At 40.8% G+C, this 22,640-nt stretch overlaps 1 protein-coding gene across 1 annotated transcript; it reads left to right on the top strand.

Moving 5' to 3' along the window:
• Positions 1 to 533: 533 nt before the first annotated feature.
• On the top strand, positions 534 to 13,760 carry cnn3a (calponin 3, acidic a). The gene is made up of 7 exons (XM_083675987.1): positions 534 to 774; positions 10,450 to 10,571; positions 10,942 to 11,008; positions 11,294 to 11,431; positions 11,599 to 11,715; positions 11,933 to 12,079; positions 12,531 to 13,760. The coding sequence occupies exons 1-7, from the start codon at positions 718 to 720 to the stop codon at positions 12,870 to 12,872; spliced, it is 990 nt and encodes a 329-aa protein (XP_083532113.1). The 5' UTR covers positions 534 to 717; the 3' UTR covers positions 12,873 to 13,760.
• The last annotated feature ends 8,880 nt before the right edge of the window (positions 13,761 to 22,640 follow it).

Genomic DNA, 22,640 nt, shown 5'->3' with positions numbered 1-22,640 from the left:
CCATCTTTTTAAACTTGCTTTTAATGTCTAGTACCTTTCCCCTTACCTTGGTCTATCAGTACCTGACTTTTCTTTTCTCTCTGTGCTTTTTGTTTGTATTGCTTTATTTCTTTTTATTATTGATTGTCTTCTCCAAGGATGTAAAGTGTATTTGAGTACTGAGAAAAGTGCTATACAAAAATAGATGTATTATTATTATTATTATTATTATTATTATTATTATTATTATTATTATTATTATTATTATCTTAGTGCTTTATCTTTCTGTTACTGGAATGTATGCTACTGTACATCGCAGATGATTATTAGAAAATGTGCCTACATATAAATGTCAAATAGATGCTTATTTCAAGAAGATAACTTGTTCCCCATAAGACTATTGAAATAAACTCTACAGTAGCAGAAGTACCAGCCCTCAACAATGAGAAGAGGTATGTAAAATGGGCGCCTCTGATTGGTTGGGCAGGCTCGGTCAATCGTCTTGCGACACTTTTTTCCAAACAAAAATTAGGTATTGAAGCGAGAAGTTTCTGAGCTCAGCCTGCCACAGCGATACTCTTTCACTCCATACTCGCACGGATCTTTAACTCCTATTTGGACTGTCTGACACGGGACCCTGAAAAACACATCGTGTGTTTAATACAAAGTTTCACAGAGGACTCGCTTTTGCTACATTGTAGCTGGGAATATTGACTTTGTTTTTAATTTTAAAACAAAATGACTCAATTCAATAAGGGACCAGCCTACGGATTATCGGCAGAAGTGAAAAGCAAAGTAAGTAGCGAATGTAGGGAAATTAAATTTGTATATATTTGAATCACTATGCCTAATGTTGCAATATTAGGATTTAACTCACTGTAACTCACTATAGGCTGGCATTAAATTGCTCGGAGTATGAGGATGTAGATGCAATCGGTCTGATATGGGTCTGTAATAATAGGACATCCCAGGTGCCGTTTTCAGTGGCCATTTTCTGTCATTTCCATGGATTGACCCCAATGTGGAAACTTTTCCCAAATGTAAAACGAGTGCTACGCATGGATTGATCATGACGTGCCGGAAACTTTTCCAAAATATTTTCGGTAACACAGTGATCCAATTTTGCTCTTATGAATCTTCTACGAAAAGGAATCTCAGTATGCATATATTTATAATTGCCCAAAATTAGCTCTGGTCTGATATGGTCGAATAGCCTCAACGGTTTGCAGTACAGGACTAAAACCCAGAAAGAATTTGTAACCCCAATGAAATTGTCACTGTGCATCTGATCTTATCACGAGTACCACTTTTATTCTATTGTGTTTTGAAGGTATCCGTTTGCAAGCGTTATAATGAATGAAAGCCAAGTCCAACTCATTGTTCGTGGAGCAGGGAGGAGTCCGCGTAGGCTCGAGGATATGCCCCCACATTTTAAATGGGCTAGGTGAAGTGGACATGAGCACTTTTCATTTAAATACTCTGGACTTAATATTGGCAGCAGTTATAATGTCACATGTTTGTAAATAACTAAAGTTGACATTTGAGTTCAAACCATTGATAATAATCGGTTCAAACAACAAATGGCATGTGTCGCGCGAAAGTACTGGTGGCGCGTGCTGGCTTTCAAAGGATAATTTTGGCTGGGTGGATTGACCGAATAGATGAAAAGAAAGTGACAAACAACTCTTAACGGTCAAGATTCACGTGTGGCCAGAATGATCAAATCTGTTATTGCGCAGTGACAAAGCGACCGGGAAAAGTTTTGGAAGTTGTTCTTTCTCCTCTTTGTGGGAAATCAAATCATGACATCATCGGTTACCCATTTGGAGTAGCTGGAGGCAGGGCCAAAGCAGATGCCTCTCACGAATTGGTCTCGTAGCCTATGTGCTCCTTTAAGACGCCCGTAGGCCTATGCCATTGACATTTCCCCCACATGCATACGGTTTAAATCACTTTGTCTTGATAACAGTGGTGACAATGCCAGAGACTCCAGCAGCCAAAGGCTTTTATCACTCTGGATACAAGATAAGCATATTTGCTTACATATTTGCCCAACAATGAGAGAACCTTGTCCGATAAAAAAAGAATAATCATTTCGTTTGGATCACAAAAGACAAGACCAGAAGCATTGTTATTTTCACATTCCAATCTATAAGGCCATACAAACTTGATTTATTGTTTAACAGATTTCATTTGCAGAAAAGTGAGGCGAGCAAAAAAAAAAGAAAAAAAAAAACAGTATCAAAGTGTATCAATTTATCATTGGTGTTTTGGTTATGGAATGGTGAGACCATTGGACATAACGGTCAGACACCCCATCATACTATTTCTAAGTAATGTGTATCCAAATCCAGGGGTAGGCCTATACAGTATACATTACTTGACTGGGAAAATGACCCACTGGCCATGCCATGTTTGACCTAAAATCTTGCACTTCTGTCTTTCCTAAAATATAACACTGCCCCTTTAAGACCTCAGTCAGACCTTCGACCTGCCAGTGTGTCAACTTTCGTTGAACAGCAGTAACACAACTGTAAACCAGTTAAACTCCAAAATATGAAATCTGTGGGTGTTTGTTTTGTTAAACAGGTTTTGGCTCATATGCAAATCTAAATCTCTGAGATTCCTATAACTGAATTCTCTCCCTTGCTCTGCTGTCGGCTTTCACATATCAGCTGCTTTTTATTTATTTTATTTTTTATAGTGAAGCTGAGCATCTGTTTATCATGTCTAAATGAAGAACATTGCTGGTCTATGAGAGGAGTCGGCCTGGATGTTCAAAAGAGTTCAAGTACTTATTTATCTACAAAGATTTTTGGGAAACTGACCTCTTTTTAATGGAACAAATACAGTCCATTAGTTTAAAGCTTTCATGGCACTTTCTCAACCTGTGACAGTAAGTCAGAGATGTTTTTCAAGGACTGAATACAAACAGAAACGGGAGGAACTTCTGCCTTGCATAACTCAAAGTGTCACTGACAGTTCACTAGCTGTGCTTCTCTGTAAGTCATATAGCAGAGATGCCAAGAATTCCTCATTGAAATCCCTCTATCCCCTTTAACCCAGCCCAAGAGTTATTGATTCACTAGCTACAAGCATCTCTCCTTTTGGACCGTAAGCGCTCACTTGCTGTTTTGAGTTGTTTTTTTTGCCTGAAAACAAAAGACTGAGAATCAGGATGATTGAGCTGTGGTCCCAGCGGGTTCAAAGTCCTGCGGTCCAGACCACCGCTCTATGATCCTCCTTGTGTTGTGGGCTCTCTAATCCAGTAAGTGAATCAGGCCACAGGTTTAGCGTGTCATGTCTCCCCCGTATCTTCTGGGTTTCAAACCTTGCTTTCTAAATGCCTTCTGTTTACTTCAGGACTTTTTTGACATTGTGGTATGAAAAGCCTGCACCTCAACAGGGTCACATGAGCGACTCTGCTCTGAGCCGAAAAAATATGAAAATGAAAATATTAGCTCTACTTCCAGAGCTAGTGTGCTTTCAGATATGTTTCCAGTGTGACTGCCAACACCCAGACTTTATTGGAGAGCTGGTGATATATATCCAGAGGTTTTGACAGTGGAAATGGAAAGCAGCTTAGTTTCCAATGTATATGCTTGTTAACCTTGAAAGATGACTGACAGTTGCTAATCAGCTAAATGTTTACCTCATTAAATATGTTACAGATGGCTAAAGCTGAAAAATAGACATTTGGGTCTCACAAACATATAGTATTCTACTGTATGTCCCATTGTTGGACTATTTGTATTTTGTTGTGTGGGAGACATAGTGGGAGGCTATACTGCTAAGTGAGAAATTAACTTTTAGGTCTACATGTATGTTCATGCATTTGGAATCAATGCAGAGGGAAAGGTACTTTTCATTGGCCCACATTATTTATAGAGGCCCTCAAACATGGTCGTTTTTGGTAATCAAACACTTTAGATCAATCCACCAGTGTTTTCAGGGGGTCAATCCAAGGTTTAAGTGTTGCCCAAATGTTTGACTGACTGGTGTTTCCTGGGGTGTCACTTCTCAAGTGTTTGTAAGTAGACAATTTCCCTTTTGAGCCTGGAAGGCTCATCTTTTCTGCAGGACTGTAGGGGTCATGAACTTCAAGATGACTTGTTCATCTTATTCTTCAACTTTTTCTCCTCTTAGTGAGGGTAGAGCTTTTGCTGAACCAAATGTGTGGATGTTGGAGGAGTTGGGTTTCCAAGTTGGCTCTCCTGAACATTTCGGGTTGGTTTGTATTGATTACACCCAACCCAACGGTTCTCAGCAGTGAATGCAATACATTTTTGGTAATTCATTAGTCAAGCATTGTTATTGATATTCCTCTGCTCCTCACCTAAATTTAGTTGCGTAATATCTTATTGAACCCCTGCTGTTGTCAACATAATTTTCTCCGGGATAGTTGCCACCGCTTTTCTTCAAAAGAAGGTAATAGAGGTTTATTATTGACGGAACTTGTAGATTTAAGACTAATGGAATACATTGGAATCAATCACCATACTATTTAAATGTGTTAAGTCACTTACTTTTTACCACAGAGTTTGGTTCTTTCACCATTCATCACACCCTGAAAGTCTTGAGTCAGGTTGGTTTGCTTGTTTGTTTGTTTCTCTCCATTGAAGTCCCAGTTTACCCTAGGGCGGGCCAATTGTTGGTACATCAAGCAAACAGAGAATTGTATTGTATTTGTCTCTGGTGAACTGATGCAAGAGGGAGTTGTTTAGCCAGAGGTTGAACCTCAGGACACTCAACATTGCAAGACCATGGTTATTTTGAAGTCTTCTGCAGCCAGAATGTCCTTCTGTTCTACAAAATAGGGGTGTGTTGGTTTTTGCATTTAAGCCCTGAAACATGCTAAAATCCACCCACCACCCATTTCAATATGATTTTCTGCCTTTAGTACAGTGCAGTGAAGATAAACAAAAAGTCAAAGTAAATACATATCAATTTTAGACACCAGATAGACAATAGAGGACATTCACATTTGTTTGACTTGGTAAGTGCCAATAACCCTTTGAGATTTACAGGCCTGTCTCTTCTGGATCTCGATGGTTTGTCATTTTGGTTTTGCGGTCCCTTAGGATAACACCAGACATTACAAACATTTTGCTCTTGTGGTTTTAGACAATATTTTCTTTTCATTATTATTATTATTATGGTTTTGCATTAATTGAATAGCTTTTCTATTTAGAAAATGTTTGCTCCCATTGGGAGCTAGTGAATGCTACTGTTGTGGTGTTGACTTCCCACCCTGTGCCCATAGCTTTCTCCTCACCATGTGTGCGTTTCTCCTGTGGCTATAGAGCAGGGTGTCCTGGAGGAGAGCCAGGGGGTGGATGAATGAGGCCCCATTCAGAGTTTCCCTGCCCTGGGAGAGTAAGACTCTGATAAGGGGAGAGCAGTGCAGTCAAGCTGGCGATAGCAAAATGTTCTGCAACGGACCACAGGAGTCATCAATATTCGTATCTGGCAAGAATATTACCGTTCCTAAAGGCTTAGCTATGTGTTGCCCTACGGAACACAACCCAGGTACCGGTGGTGGAGACAGGTCACTGTGGTGTTGTTGTGCCACATTCCTCTCTCTGTTATTCTAATAAACAACAGCACCATTCCCACAGATGGCGAGAGTGGCTGCGGGGAAAGGGCTGGCGTGTTCCCCCGCCATGTGCTGACATTGTGTAATTGGATTGGATTGGTTCAAGCTACCGTTTTAAGTGTGAGGTGTTATTCCTGAATTTCTCATGTTGTCAAGTTAACCCGGAGCTGCCACTTTTAGACAAACAGGAAAGGCCCCTTTTCCTGAAACTATTGTCCAGCTCTTCTCTGTTGACTCCAGTGAGATAGTGGGGGTTCACACTAACCTTTACATGCTCAACTTTGATTTTTCTTTGGAAAGGATAATGCTGCTATCTTGTGCGCATATTTGTTTGGGGTTAGCAGTCCATTGTCTGTAGCAATACCATGGGAAACTGCCTTTAATTGTTGACCGTGGAGGACTATTTGTTGTTTTATAATGGGTGCTTTGTGCTTGGGGTTTGTTATCTGAGATTATAGTTGGGAGAAAATTAACCTGAGATGCATGCAACTCCAAATGCTCTGCCTAATGGAGCCACACAAATGGCTCAAGTTAGAATTTTGCCTTGGTGCCTCATTTAAAACTCCTTGATTTTTGCTCGGTCTTATTGCAGCTCCAAGCCCCAGATCTATAAATATTTCTAGTTCACTTCACATTTACAGCATAGCCAATCTGCTCACAGCATGTGGTCTGTTGAGTGTTTTCAGAGCTAGCGGATGGTTAAACATCAATGAATACCAGCTGGAGTATTTGTACTAGCTTGGTTCAACACTTGGTCACGTGCATGATTGAACAATGGGTTGATCAACATGGGGGGAGGTTGGGTTGAAATTGGTCAGGATTGTGTTGTGGTCTAGGCCCAAGTTATTGAATGTGCATGTCAAGTAACTTTCTAGTAAGACTTGCCCCCAAGAACACACTATTCATATGAATTTAGGATATTGCATTGCAAATACTTTTATGCTTATACAACCTAATGCATACGGTATACTGAAGTCATTATTGATTAAACAGTTGACAGTGATGTAGACACCCTATATGGAATCGATGGAGTTGCACATAGTGCCTTCTCTCTCTCCTAACCACCTTTGTCCAGATGTTTGCTTGGTTTTGCACCGTCATCAGGAAATGGTTTGGGGTATAGAGTTGAGGTAGGGAGGGGCTTGTCTGGGGTTCAATTCCAGTGGGGTTTAGCTGGAGCTTTCCAGATTTTTCCTCAGGAGCCCACTCTTAATGACTCCATCCAGACGATGAGAACTGGATCCTTTTCCCCACTTTTCTTTTTTTGGAGGGGAAGTTGGCAGTCTTCCTAGAGAATGACTGCTGGGAGAGGTGAAGAGAGAGAAATCTCTTCTCTCTAATCTTCCCTAGCTCCCTCTCTGAAGAGGGTTCTCTGTGCTCTGGTGATGGTTTCTGCAGTGGCACACAATTCCCTTCTGATGAAGTTCTAAATGACAGTGTTCTCAAGTTTGCTGTTATGGATTGTGAAGTTTCTCTGTGACCTCTCACCCTAGCCCCCTGTTGAGTCATATTTTGGAACACAACACTACTTTTGCCCTTTACAAGATGGGGGATGTTTGAAGATTTACCCTTTAGTCTGTTATTATGTGAGAATGGGCCTTGTTTCTGACCTCAAATTGCACAGAATGGATACAGTGCTTCAGAGGCCCTCGTCTCTGGTGGCTGCTTCACATTCCAGCTGACAGGCTTTAGTGTGGGGGGAGTGATTGACTGCAGTTAAACTCAAACAAGCCTTTCTCTGCTGAACAGGGGGGAAGATGTAGGCTACAAGTTTATGGGCCTCTAACACAGAGGTTCTGAAAGGCTGTCATTACCTTATGTTTTTATTAGTGCGCCTACTTTACATTGCTAGATATTGTTCAGTACCGTAGGCGTACCTCTCGTGTAACCTAGCATCAACATATCTTATGTTGTTAAGGGGAATAACTGCAAATTTGGGAAATTTCATTAACCTCTGACTCAGTGTCTGTCAATGTGCACATCTCTCTCACTTAGGGAGAGCAGAGCTAGAGAAAAAACAATAGCCACATCACAGGGCATCTGTGACATCATCACAACATCATCACCCCCCCCCCCCTTCTCTCACTGTGCTAGGTAGAGCAGCAAATCTCAGAAAAAAATAAACAGACTATGTTCGGGAAGCTCAGTCGATTCTGAGATTTGGCATATGCATTTCTTGAGATTATATTGGGTAGCGGGTTCACAATTGTACCTTTTCTAAGACAGACAGTCCTCCACAGACATACAGACAGTCCCCCACTGTGAGAGAGGTTAAGGCACAGACACATTTCCCAATTGCAGTTGTTCACCTTTTTAAATGAAGTGCTGCTAACAAGCATATATCTGCACACAGGGATTATGCTAACAAAGAGTGGACTGTGGTGAGAGGAGTGAAAGCCAGATGTTTTCTCTCTTGTAGTCTTCCTTCCTTTAGTTTGTCCTTCTGACTGTGAGGATGAGTAGTGTCTGTGAGATGAGATTGTTAAAAAGACATGTTTATCCTGCTTTGGCCAATGTTTAAGTGTTGTTTACAATGGCCAATAAGCTAATGGGTCATTGCAGCTGCTCACCTGATGGTCCAACATGAAGTACAGTTATTTATATATATATATATATATATATATATATATATACACACACACACACTCCATTGTTTGACATTACAGAAAACACTGGAAAGTTCAATGGCATTGTGCAATGAAATTCTGGTTTGTATTCCCATTGATGTAATTATTTATACGAATTAAGTATCTTAATGCTACAGGTGTTTAGAATCAGTGAAATGTACATGCCTATTTAGGTCTTCTTTTTAGATTTGGTGCATTTTTCCATGGACGTTTTTAGCGTCATCTTAACGTGTATTTGTTTTCTGTTGAACCTTTTGTCTCATTGAAAATTAAAGTGTGCTGGAGGGCATTGGGAATGATCCAGAGATCTAGCTGGCAATGTTTTCAAGGCCATGGCGAGTCCATCATACTTAATGCAAAGTGTGTGTGTGTGTGCGTGTGCGTGCGTGAAAAAGACCAGGGGAGGGAGAGATGGCAGAAATAGTAATTAGTAGTAATAATTGGCTTCACTTTCACACATGCTCCCACTTACACTACCTCCTAGTGACTAAAGCTGACCTCCGATGACTCTTATCCATGAGGTCGGTAGCATCATATCCTCTCTGATTAGTGTTCTGAACCACATTAGCTATGCATGTCTAGTTAACCCTTTGAGAACAGATCGTCCTTTAAACACCGAGCCAGGGAGCTAGATCAGTGTTATCCTGTATCTGTCTGTGATGCTGCCTAAGCACCTGTCCTAAAGGCTAATGGGCTGAAAGAAAACCGAGATCAGACCATACTCTCCTTGTAGATGTTAGGCCGTCTTGTATCTGGCACTTGCTCTTTTGGTAGGGGAGCTTATGTGTTGACCTAAAATTGTAGTGTCTGTTTGATCTCTTTTTAGTAACAATGAGTTATAGTCCTTGTGAAGTACATTTTATTTTTCTAAATACCTGTAGCATTAAGATACTTAACTTGTGTAAATGACTCAATCCATTGTATAAAACAGATGTTTGAGCTTGTTGGAGAGTCAATGTCAAGCATTTTTGCACCAAGGTGAGCTGTGGTTTTTAGCTCAGGATTGCCAATCGGTTTATTGTTCTAACTTCTCCATCTATATTTATTCTCTAGTGTGTTTTTAACCTTTACGTGCACAAGGCAACGGCCAGCCTTGTCACAGTCCTCAACAATAGTGAAACAACAAGGAGGTTTCCGACTTAAAAGCACAGTTTCTGGTTAAAGGAATTCAATGGAAATAGTCATTCATATTTGGAGTAGTTACTGGTACCTTCGTTCTGAATAATGTGTTCCCTATGATTCTCATTCACATTGATAGTTGCACCATGAGAGATGCAACTAACCTACTATTTTAATATTACGAGATGCTCTCTGTATCATGTTGTTGTATCTGGCTATCCTGTTCTCACACTGTAGCCTATGTGAAAATCTGAAAGTATTTCTAATATGTTGACTCACTGAAAGGCTGACCTTTTTGTTTGTTGTTTGGCCAATTTGCGTCACATGAATCAGAAGCCAAACACACGGCACAACAACATTTAAGCCGATGTCTGAGCCTTTACTCTTTCCCAGACAGTCGATGTTTGAGCTCTAACCATAGTCTGGTGATTGATTTCCTGTTGCTCAAACGTAATCCCTTTCCTCTAACAGCGGCAGGCTCTCCAACATATGAGGTGTAAATAACAACTTCTGACAGAAACTCAGTGAGGGGGAAAAGAGGCATTATATTACAGTGTCAGGGTAGAAACTATGATTGTGTAAGCCATTCATACCCCTCTCTTAAAGTGGTTGTTTGTGAGAAGACATGGTTGTAGGTATTTTTACCTCAAAATGGATATTTGTAGCCCTTTTACAATAAGTTGCCCAAACGTCATTCGTATCCAGTACACAATGCGGAGACATAACACCAGATGCTAGGGGAAGGGGGGCCTAGGACCTGTAGCCTCCAAGGCTAAATTCCATTGCAATTTTCTCTGGGAAATGAGACTCAGAGGGGGGGAGAGAGAGAACCTGCTAGCCTGAAACATCATTTCTTTGTAACATCGAATAAAGTACCCTCTCCAAAAGACGTTGACCTTCAAATCTCTTTATTTCATCTCATTGCAAACCTGAAAACTATTGTGTTGAAGAAATTACACAACTGTCTAACAGTAGTAACACTAATTACTGTACTGACATTGTACTTAGGTAATAATATAGTATATGGAGTTAAGTGGTTTGTTTTATTACACAAGAGGAGCAGTCCTTTCCATTTCATAGTGAAAGAATTGTTTCAAGGGTACTAAGTGCAGTCTGTCTTTTCCTCAGATTGCCCAGAAATATGACTTGCAAAGGGAAGAGGAGCTTCGCTTCTGGATCGAGGAGGTGACAGGCATGACCATTGGAGAGAACTTCCAGAAAGGCCTGAAAGACGGAATCATCCTGGGAGAGTAAGTGTGTGTGTCTGTGTGTGAGTCGCTAGATCAGATCCCATTGGACTGCAGCAAAGTAGACAGTGGCAAGGGCTTTGACATTGCAGGGGACCATGCTGTAGTCTGGAGTCTGCTGAAGACAATTTTACACATATGGGATCAATCACAAGCCCTGTCTCTATCCTCATTAGGAGGGACTGACAGGGAATTCCATAGGAAGACCTCAACTTAGATTGATTATTATTTCCCATCCCTATTTATATACTGATTACCCAGATTAATTTGGTAAAGTTTATTGAAATATTTGTTTTTATATTGTGCATATATGTGCATAACATCCATGAATGTGTGTTATGTAACCTAAACCTGCTCTCCTTCTCTCTGTTAGTTTGATAAACAAACTGCAGCCTGGCTCAATAAAGAAAATCAACCACTCACAATTGAACTGGCATAAGGTAAAGTATTTTCTCAAACATTAATAAGGCATTCACACTCTTGAGTAGTAATAACAGTTTTCCAAAGAAAGCAAAGAGAACAAGAACATCATAGAGAGAGTATTCACCTCATTAATAAGACCTGGAGCAACATGTCGTGCCATGAGAATAAGTCGACTCATTCATTAAGCCTCCACCACTCTCTCTAACAACACCTCCTTTATGAAGTTATTACTTCCTGATGGTTAAGTAATAACTTACCGTATGCCCCCCCCCCACCCCTGCTGTTTTCTGTTGTTCCTCCAGTTGGAGAACATTGGGAACTTCATCAAAGCAATCCTGGCCTATGGCCTGAAGCCCAATGACATATTTGAGGCCAATGACCTGTTTGAAAGTGGGAACATGACTCAAGTCCAGACCACACTTCTCGCCCTGGCCGGCATGGTGAGTGATCTTCAAGGGATGGAAGAGAGGAGAGAAAAGCACATACGTCACATATGGACATATGGCTCTCCAATGTATCCTTAATTTATGTTGAAAAAGTGTTTTTATAGAATACTGCAGCTATCAAGTTTTTTTCATTTAAAGTACTTTGTTGTCATGTTTCATAGGCAAAGACCAAAGGCATGGACACAAAGTTTGACATTGGTGTTAAATACGCAGACAAGCAGACGCGTCATTTTGATGATGAGAAGATCAAGGCTGGCCAGTGTGTCATCGGCCTGCAGGTGAGACATGATGATGATGATGACATCAACAATCACAGCCACAGGCTGTCATTTGTAATTAGACGTGACCATAAGATGATGTGTATCGTTTTTTTTCATTCATGTATTTTGCCTATGGATATTACACTTAATTTGTATATGTATATAGACAACATGCTTCTGTAAATGTAGATTTAGATGTGATTTAGTAATTTTTATTTATTTTTTTGTATTTCAGATGGGGACCAACAAGTGTGCGAGCCAGGCTGGTATGACTGCTTATGGGACCAGGAGACATCTTTACGACCCAAAGACACAAACAGACAAGCCTTACGACCAGACCACCATCAGCCTTCAGATGGGCACCAACAAAGGAGCCAGCCAGGTAGAACCAACACTGCTTTTACTGAGGCCCACTTCCCATAGAGGGACCGGTTTGACCTTTTTTTTTTTCTTGTATTTAAGGACGATTTTACCTTGATTATAGCTGGTCTTTAGTCAACAATTTCTGAATCATGTCAAACTCTCATACCAGGGTAACTTGACTGCAGCTACCATTTTTCAGTGCAACATACATTTTGAATACCTATGAGTTCACATCATGCTTACTTCCACTTACAGAATCTCTGTAATCATAATATTGATAGTTACTATGAAATAATGTTTACTTCCTGGAATAGTCTCATAGTGCTGTGTTTTGTGTCAGATTCTTTATTATTAAATATATAAATATTTTTATGTTTTTGGTAAAATTCTGCTTTAAGTCCATAGCGCTCTCTCTGTTTTCTTGAAATCTTCTAAAAATATGCCCCCCTCACTCTCTCCCATTTATCCAGGCTGGCATGTCAGCCCCAGGCACGCGTCGTGACATATTTGACCAGAAAGCGTCCGTGCAGTCAGTGGACAGCTCCACCATCTCCCTCCAGATGGGCACCAACAAGGTGGCATCCCAGAAGGGCATGAGCGTCTATGGCCTGGGCCGCCAGGTCTACGACCCCAAGTACTGCGCCACCCCCACAGAGCCTGTCATCCATGCCAATGGCAGCCAGGGCACGGGCACCAATGGCTCAGAGATCAGCGACAGTGACTATCAGGCCGAGTTCCAGGAAGAGGAGTACCCAGTCAGTTACAATGACGACTACAGCACCCATTACAACGACCAGGGCATCGACTATTAGGGCTAGCGCACCCCCTCCCTCCAACACAACCGCTAGTCGGAGCAGTATTAACAAGTGTAATGTATCCATGACAACAACAGAGCAAGTCTTTTGCTATCCTCGCTAGTCTTCCTATTTTTTTGATTGAAACATAAGAGAGAGAAATGTTGCCTTGAGTGCATTCCTCCACCACCTCCCCAACTCTTCCATTTGAGCAGCAGAGGTTGTGATCAGTTGTAGTTAAGCATAAAAGGGTGAGATACAGTGTTTTGATATTTCTCATCTTAAGTTTGAGAACATTCCTTTTAAATCTACTGTTAAGTCTTTTGAAGTATGGGACACTGTGAAGTAAAGATTAATTTTTGACCAATGTTGTAGTATCTGCTTTCTGTTACAATTTCACTTTTGTATTCCCCCAGACGTTTTTTTACTGAGGAATCATCATCCCTTTAATGGAATTCACACTTGCTTGTCTTAAAGGTTCATGGGCTGTTTCTATCATTTAAAATGCTTACCATGCTAATATAAAAAGACCAATCCTATTTTTGTATATGTTTTTAGAGTCAAAGTGGTTGAAAAGTTTGGATGAACCAGTAGCCATTATCTATTTTTTTCATTAGGTTTCTAATCACTGGAACATTTAGTTTTCTTCCTGAAATTGTGAAGAGTGAGTACTTGCTTGCTCTTTGATTAGACCAGATGACCAAACCAGAGTCTACTTGATTATATCTCACAGAGGGCCAGTCGTACATGTCTCTCGTTCTTATAATCACCCCCATCATTCCCACTGTATTTATTGCCATGTCTTTCATTATAAACCAGTGCTCTGTTATATGGTTCTTTTTAAGAAAATACAGTATGTATGTTATAAATAAAGCCTTAAGTTCCTTGGTTCTCCAAGCAAATCAATATGTGGATTCCAGTAAATCTCTTCACATTCTTTTAGCATTGCTTTGAAGACATATCCTTACAGCTGCCACTTCCTCCATAAAGTGGTGATGTATTTTAATCAAAATTAAATTACATGCTTACAGGAAGTATTTTTCCACCTTGTGATTCCCATTGGCAGAAGTTGCCCTTTAATGCTGAACTGTGGCTGGTCGCAGGACCTCTGATTTCATTAATAGGCACGCACGTCTTGTATATTTTATGACGACGAATTGGAATGGCACTGAGCCTTGGATGTATATTAAATCTGTTCATACAGGCTGAAATAACTATAAATCTTCTGTTTTTGAGGCCAGCCTCAGTAGACCCTTTAGAGGGGGGTTTGAAAAGCAACCCTCTAGTCTGAATCCATGTCCCACAGTTTTCTGGAAATGGTTATGTAACCAACCACACTGAGTGGAAAACCAGTCTCCTAAGTAGAGCAATTCGGCAGACGACACATCGCAGAGAAAATATCATGATGTGTCCCTGCATACATCATTTACATTACAGTTAACGGTTTGAAATGACTCATTGAAATGTTAAATGCAGTCTCTATTTGCTTGTACTGTATATGAAGGAAATACTGCACTATGCTGTCTCTTAGGAATTCATATTTCAATACGGTAACAAAGTTAACCTTGGTGAACTGTCCCGACGTCTTTGCCATTCCAATATGCCTGGAATAACAACGTCTTCAAGCTGGCCTTAATGAGAATTCATTTACTGAGTAAAGTATTTGTTATTATTTGATTTCAGCGAATCCCACGGCTGAGAGGCGTAGTTTTTTCATTTGTGTTCAATTAACTCTGTGACTAAAATCAGACTGAATCATTACGAGTTTTTGGAGAGAGGTGTTATTTGCTTGGTCCAATTAAAAGCATGCATAACATTAGCAGAACTGTAAGACTTTCGCGTTGCAATGTTGTTGTTGGTAAATAACAACCATGCACAGGTCATTTGCAAGTCACGACCATCCCCATATCTGCCTGGCAAACTTTCTCCAACCTGGCCAAAATCCATCATTGATGCCAACAGGCACGCGCTTGCTATCGGCAGAAAAGAGGTTACTTATCATGTCGATTCAAACAAGACCGAAGGATGTTTTCATGGGAGAAGAACGCTTTTGCACACACAAATGTAGATTTACATTAGGCTACATTTCCGTAAAAATACGACCAACCTCAAGACAGTCAGTTAATCTTCGCGTTTGAGAGGGGCGGTTAGTTTGAGCAAAGCACTGCGCATATCATATTTTACAAATCACCTTTGATCAATATCAGCGAATCTGCGCAGTGTATGTAGGTAGGACAAGCTATGTGTTTGCGCACATGGAAGTCAGTGATTTATATTTACTATGGGTTAATGAGGCAATACATATGATGTGACTAAACTGATTCAGTGAGGACACGCGTCGTTTTATTAAGTTTAATGAAAGTGGTAGCATAACATTATGTGGTTTGCATAACGTGAGATCAGCTGACCATCCCTAACAGCCAGCTGCCCTCCTCCTTAAAATGCCTTGCCTGAACCTTCATTCAGAGGATGCCCGTTTGTGTTGGACATGGGATACAGAGCGATGGTAATTCACTCAAGGTCTCAATCTGGAAGGAATGTTAAAAGCTGCAAAATGGTTTACTGACTTTGAAAGGTCTCACCTTGTGTTACATAACATTACACATTATTAACATACATGACATACAAACATACAACTGTAATGAATTGAGTCCCTAGTGATTGATGTAATTTTTTCAAGGTCTCTCTCTCATTATTGAAATCAGATTTTAGATTTGTGTATTGCGTTCCCTTGACAACATGTGTAGTTTTGGAAACTATTTCTCAGCACACGGCAGAAACTACCACAATCTATAAAAAAAGCATTGATTTCTTGTTCGAATTTTTGGTAGGGTGTTTGCCGTGCTTCGCACCTAATAACTCCCCCTACCTGCAATATTGACGATAAACCGCAGCCTCTCGGGCATTATTGCTAAAGTAAACAGATGACATTGTGTCAATAGCACCATAGACATTGCTAGTTGAACCTAGTTGAATTCTCATTGTGTACGGCCCGTGTGATAAGGTGATCAAACAAAACTTGTGTCCATACAGAGGGTACAGTCCGCGAGCTGAGGGTTTCACAACGATGAGTACAGTGAATGAGCAACCAATGGGATCCATGAGAAAGCTATGGCATTCACCCCCCCCCCCCCCCCCCCCAGTCCACTGCTTAGGAATAATCACTGCTTTGTGTGGGCTGTGGAATCCGGGACGAAAACGCAAGACTCAATTATAGAGAACGAGTCCAAAAAAAGGCAGTTACCGCAGAAACCGCGAAAGGCCCTTTAAAGGGGGGGCAGAACCCCAACCAGTCCTGTAAGCATGGTGTGTTGCAAGCTGACTTGCATATTTTGAAAAGGTATTACTATAATGTGTAAAAACAGTATCCCATACATATTTCGATTGATTTCATATTTATCTTCAGTGCCCTGGTTTGCAGTGAAATACAATCAAGCCAGGCAGGGATCTAATGACATTTGAATTCTGCATGCCTCCAAAGACAATAGAAGCAGACTGGGCTGTGTCTGTGAAAACATTCTCAGCCTTCGAGGTCTGGACTTTATTAGCTGAGCGCTCCAGCTTGCTGCTCCTCAGGCTGTAACTCAAAGCACCTCAGCTTGGATGGGGGGAACCGGGATAGGGGGGTAGAGAAGGAGGATAGATTGGACTTCTGGCAGACACATGGAGGTTGGTTGGGGTATGGGAGGTGGGGGGATTTCCTGTATGCAGCTGACGGGCTGCTGATCATCATGAGATACAGCCCCCGCTGGTGATACCCTGGCCCTGGTCCAAGACCAGAGGGAGTCCTCAGAGGGAGCCTCCAGGCTTCTGCAAGGCTTCATCTCAGACTATTTGGAGATGATCACTCACAACATTGTCTCCAAGATTCACCTGTGATGTTGTTGACAACGGGGTTATCATTTTTAAAGAAATCAAACAACAGTTTGGTTGAAATGGGACCTGATGTCACAGTAAAAACATTACACCTTGTACATCTTCCATGGATGCACCTGACCTGAAAACAATAGCGTGACTACCTGCCAATGAAAACTCATTAGTGTATTTATTCAGGCATTTACCATTGCACCAAAACATGTTGAAGAACGTAATAAACCAAACCAAACAAAATCACTTATTCAGTACCTGCACTGTGTGACTACATAGCTTGGGTTTGGCATGGGAGTGAATATGAGGCCCAATCCTCCCTCACATGCCAGTAATGACTGTTCTCACATTCCTAACCCTGAGAGAATGTGCTCAAGTGTGAAGTGATCAGTCAACTGCATGGACCCCCTCACCCATATGAAAACGTCCCAGGAGACCTTTTCTTTTCCTCATGGTCACATACAGGACATCCAAGACATTGGGACATAGAGTGAATGTTAGATGTCTGGCAACCAGAGTGGCTTTCAGAATGCCCCTCGTATGGTTGCGTAGTGTGCTTAGCATTAGCTGTGTGTGCAAAGCCAAAGTTGTCTCTTCATTGTGAGAAGAAGTGTACTTAGGCCTCTGTGGCTGGTGCTAATCTAAACCAGCTGTGCCTTGGATGAGAGTCATACGCCATTATCTGTAGATTACCTGTTTCTGCGTCTCCAATTAGACCTAATTTCCTTGCACATTGACATTCAGTGAGACAAGGCAACATTCATGACTTTGGGAACAGAGAAGAGGAATCTGGTTTCTGTACGGCCCCAAACACCACGCTACAAATTTGTGACAGCGGCAAACCAGAGAACAATGGAGTCAGTATGTCTCCAGCAAGATGTTGAATACCTTGGATTCAATCTGTGGCAATAAACAGAGAAGTAAGACTTCCTCTGTTTTACTGACAATTAGCGAGTGGCTACTCAGACATATAAAAATCGACAGCAGGTCTTGCATGTAAAGAGTTCTAAATACCTTCCTCGTGATCTTATCTATCCACACAAACAAAAATAACATTTGGATAACTTTATCTTTGTTCAGTATCGGGAATTTGAAAAGGCCAGATGCCCTCAGAAAGAATTGCTCTGGTCATTGAAAGCTGATAGTTACACAACTACACAACCATTAAGTGAAACACTGAACACATTGACCGCTATGTATTCAGTATTCCTGTAAATGTAGCTGGGAGGAATCACTGACTGGTGAAGAATTTGGTTTCATATGAGTGCAAAAAAGTCAAGCGTGGCTTCGCTCCAGTGCTAAAACTATCCATTTAGGACGGCCACAAGAATGACTGAATCAGGGCCAGGTAAAAAACCATCAATCTCAGCAGTGGCCAAAAGCATCCAGCAGAAACACGAATCCTCCCCTGCCTGGATTTTCTTTCCACACCTTTCCACAGAGAGTGGTCTGTTCCCTGCATAAGAGCTTCTTTCAATGGCTTTTGTTGGAGATGAATTTGGCCACAGTGCCCCAACTCCACGAGTTGATGAGTCTAAGGAAGGTTCCGGTAGGTTACATAACCCTGAGCATATACACAAACACACATTCACGCACACACACGCACGCACGCACGCACGCACTCACATACGGAAACACTGGCTGCACGAAAGGAGGAATGGACATGCCGGGGGAGATGGAGAAGTGGGCTGATTTACTCTTTTATTGTTATTTTTTGGGCCCATGGCTTTCTTTACCATTGACCCCGGAATTCTACCGGTGCTCCAGATGGCCAGTATGCTACTGGCTGTGTCTGTGTGCTCCACTGAATCCAATACATATAATCAGGTGGGCAGTGGCATCAGTGATGTTGAAAAGAATGTCAAATGTACCACAGATAATGTAATTGTGTTACATTTGGCTGTTCTAAAAGAAGAAGTCAATACCAAAGAAGGTGGACAATTGATTTAAGTTTCATTCAATAAAGTTGAATTCTGGAAGTTGCCAATAGCTCTCCTAATGGCAGCAATAAAACACATAATAATATGTATATGCCTTGCTGTAAAAGCTGTTGCATTAACTTATGTAATGGAAGTCGTAAATATTCACAATAAGTTAAAGACCATAGGCTGACCCAGGTTTGCCTGTGTGTGATCTAGAAGAGGGTCTGAGATATTCTGCACTGAAATGTATATTACTTGATGCCACACATGTGATATGATTCAGTGTCTCATGATATAATATGATAATACAATATACTATATATGGATATCTGGGCTAAATGAATGTAGTTAATGAAATCACAGATCGTCATAAGAAATATGGATCTGATTTTGATACTCCGGATATATTTTGTTAGGACATGACATGAGAAGTACAACAGTGCAAACAATAACATTGAGATTGGAACAGTCAGATGATTGCAATAAAATGAACTGTCCAACTGTAAAATAGAATACCTTTCCTAATCCATTATACCATTGGTGGTTAACTTCCCTAGGTCACTGAATAGAAGTAAATTGGGCCCACTCACCATAAGCCCCAAATAGGCAGACAGTCTATACAATAGAAATTCATCCAGATTTAATAACATCACATTACACCAAAGATAGTTTAATATCTCCCCTACTGTATCTGCTCTATGTCTCACTCACAATGATGAGGGGTGAGAACTGTTTTTATCAGTGGGAGTATGGTGTGGCTGGGTCAGGGCTATTCATTTATACTGGTAGGGAAAGAAAGTGATGGGGAGGCTGATGCATTACAATTTCTGCCTCCACCAACCTTTCCTGGTCTGCATGGCAATATGGTCATGGACTGGTCAACTACTTCTGTATCCAGAGTGTGGTCCCATTGAAATTAGTGACTCTTAGGTTACTATGGTATTATAATAGAGGAGAGGTGAAATTGTGAAATCTAGAAGGGAGGGGAGACTTATTGAGGTAATTATGAACTGAATATTTTCATTTTATTGTTACAGTATGGACACTTTTACCAAAACTGTCCATAGATATTACACCAGTTGCTAGAATATAGCTACTTCAAATGACCTCTAGTATGATTTCTAATACACATGCTTTTGATGAAAGAGAAATCTTTCTAACTGCAGATGTTGGAAAAGCTTTGAGGTATCCTCCTAACCTCAACCCCTAAGGTGTCGCATGCAGTCACACGATGTAACATTACACCAAAGTGTGGGGCAGAGAAAAGAGTGAAGGCAATAGAGACCGATGCTTATGTTTTGGAACTGATCAGGGGACAGCATTCCTCAACCTAATCTAATATAAAAACACAGCAAACAGCAGCTCTGTAGCCTGCAGAGACCACCACCAAGGGCATCAAGGCAAGGACACTAGTCATCCAATCAGAGTTCATCCATGTTTGGTGGGAGGGGCTGGGCAGGATGATTAGACAATGGAAAACTTGTGAGACCTCCTTCTCTCTCAATTACTAGACCATATGAGTTGATACCCTGGACCATCCAAAGAAACAAGAGTAGAGCGATTGAGTTAGTCACTTTGTGGTAATCTGAAGACTAACATCTCATCTCTACCACTAAAGTGATTAGCGTTAACCATCATAATACTAGTGCATCATGTGTCTCTCTGGGTGGAAATAGATCAATGGCCTTGTTGGAAAAACTCAGTTCAAAAGAGACTGACAGGACACTGTGTAGTAATGGGACCATCTGGTGGAGAAAAAGAGAAAGGGCAAGGATTTGGTGAGGCTGGGGATGGAATGACGTCGACCATGGAATGTCCTGGATGAGTGGGAGGTGCAACGCAAGCTTCAATAACATGTCGGAGTGTGAGCACGGAGACCTCTTGTGGTGGTAGGGAGTACTGATGTTTGTAACACCGTGTCATCTGGAATGCCACTATGGATTCAATAAGTCAAACCGAGGACTTGGTGAGGCTGGTGATGGAATGACGTCGACCATGGAAAGTCCTGGATTACATTTTTGGTGGTTTCATGTCTTAGAATGTATCCCTATAATCTGTTGCTTACAACTAAATGATTTTGCAAGTTCTTTGTGAACACACTGTTTGCTTTACTTTGATGTCAAGTCTCTGTTCTTTGTATTGAGTTCCATAGATGTTTCTATTTATGTTTCATATGAGCCTTTAATGTTTAATGACCAGCAAGCTTCAATAACTGCGGGATGTACTGTAGGAGTGTGAGCACACAGACCTCTTGTGGTGGTAGGGAATACTGATGTTTGTAGCAACGTGTCATCTGGAATGGCACTATAGATTCAATAAATCAAACCTTTGGAGTCAAAGAACAGAATTATGTGTGAATTATTGTTCTACAAGTCACTGAAGAATAGGGTTTGGTTACCCTCTTACAATGCACATGACCAGGAACACATTAGTAGGTCAGACATTACTATGTGTGCATGTGAAGTTAATGATGGATTAAGTGAAGTTAATAATTGTTCACATATACACATTTATATACATGCATGCATGCATGCACACACACACACGCATGCACGCATACACATACACACACAGTAAACTGTGAATCTTAGATTGACATTAATGTAAATGTTTCAGCTGGTCACATACAGAGACCATTACACTGTTCCATTTGTTTGATCAAACGTTATTTACAATTTATTTTTTTCCATGCTCACATATACACAGGATTTCAACTCAAGAGCACTTCAATTTGTTTACTCACAATGCCTTTATAATAAACAGGTCAGTCTGTTTGGGTCCTATTTCAACTTGGCCATCCTGATCACTGCCTCCTCAAATTCCCCCCCTGACTCAGAACTTGTCTCTGGCCACTGGAACCGTCTGGGAAAAAACTACGAAATGTTCCTGAATATCTGAGAGCATAATTTAAATACACGTACACCACATCCTCATACATTACACACACATCTGGCTTCCAGTGTCACCCCCTTGTAAAAATAGAACAAACATCCAGAAATACATCTGGGTGTCTGGTACGCATAAGGTTGGTAAAGTACATGCTTCCATAGAAAAATGCAGAATAGAACATGGGTACAGTGTATTCAAAGCTTCAGTAAAATGTTTTCTTTAAGACTATTTCATCACATCACGCTCCCATTACAAGCTCAGTCCCAGTAATCAGAGGATATGTTGAATTTGGACAGAGATGTGTTGTGTTTAATATGTGTGTTCATTTTCTTGTAATTGATTATGTTATCATCGGTTTTGGACTAGCTCTATGGTTTAGGGAATTGTAGAGGCTCTCATGGCTTATGTCATCATAAAGGCTCTACCTAACTTAGGCTTTATCAGTTTCCATGTGGAATTTTTGGCTTGGGTTGCCAGCTAGAATTCAAAGGGGTCACTGGTGGGCCAAAAAGGGACATGCAGTTTGCAAGTCAGCCACAGAGTAGCAGACTTTCCTATACCATATAATAATGTTGTATAAAGGCTGGATGTTCAGGATGATAAAATGAGAAAGTCATTGGTTAACTTTGATACATATTATTCTAATAACAAATAATAATAAACATAGGCTTTGGTGTGTCTCTTGTATCCTGCTCATCCTCTTCAGTTTCTGGAGATTTCTCACTGCTCTGCTTTGAGAAACACATTGCTGGAGGTTTCATGTCTTAGAATGTATCCCTATAATCTGTTGCTTACAACAAAATGATTTTACAAGTTCTTTGTGAACACACTGTTTGCTTTACTTTGATGTCAAGTCTCTGTTCTTTGTATTGAATTCCATAGATGTTTCTATTTATGTTTTATATGAGCACTTAATGTTTAATGACTTACATCTTTCCTGAAATGGTGGTTATAAAACAATCTGACGACTGCTTTTCCCTGTCTTCGTACGCCTTTCTTAATTGTCATCCATGTGTTAACTCAATGTGGAAGATGTCCAAGCCTAACATTGAACTTGAAATAACATCCTTGAGCAGTCACATGGTATCAAGTTATTTGAATGTCCAAT

The sequence above is a fragment of the Argentina silus genome (genome assembly GCF_951799395.1).
Source record: "Argentina silus genome assembly, chromosome: 1".
Taxonomy (NCBI): domain Eukaryota; kingdom Metazoa; phylum Chordata; class Actinopteri; order Argentiniformes; family Argentinidae; genus Argentina; species Argentina silus.
This window is presented reverse-complemented; position numbering and strand designations above follow the sequence as displayed.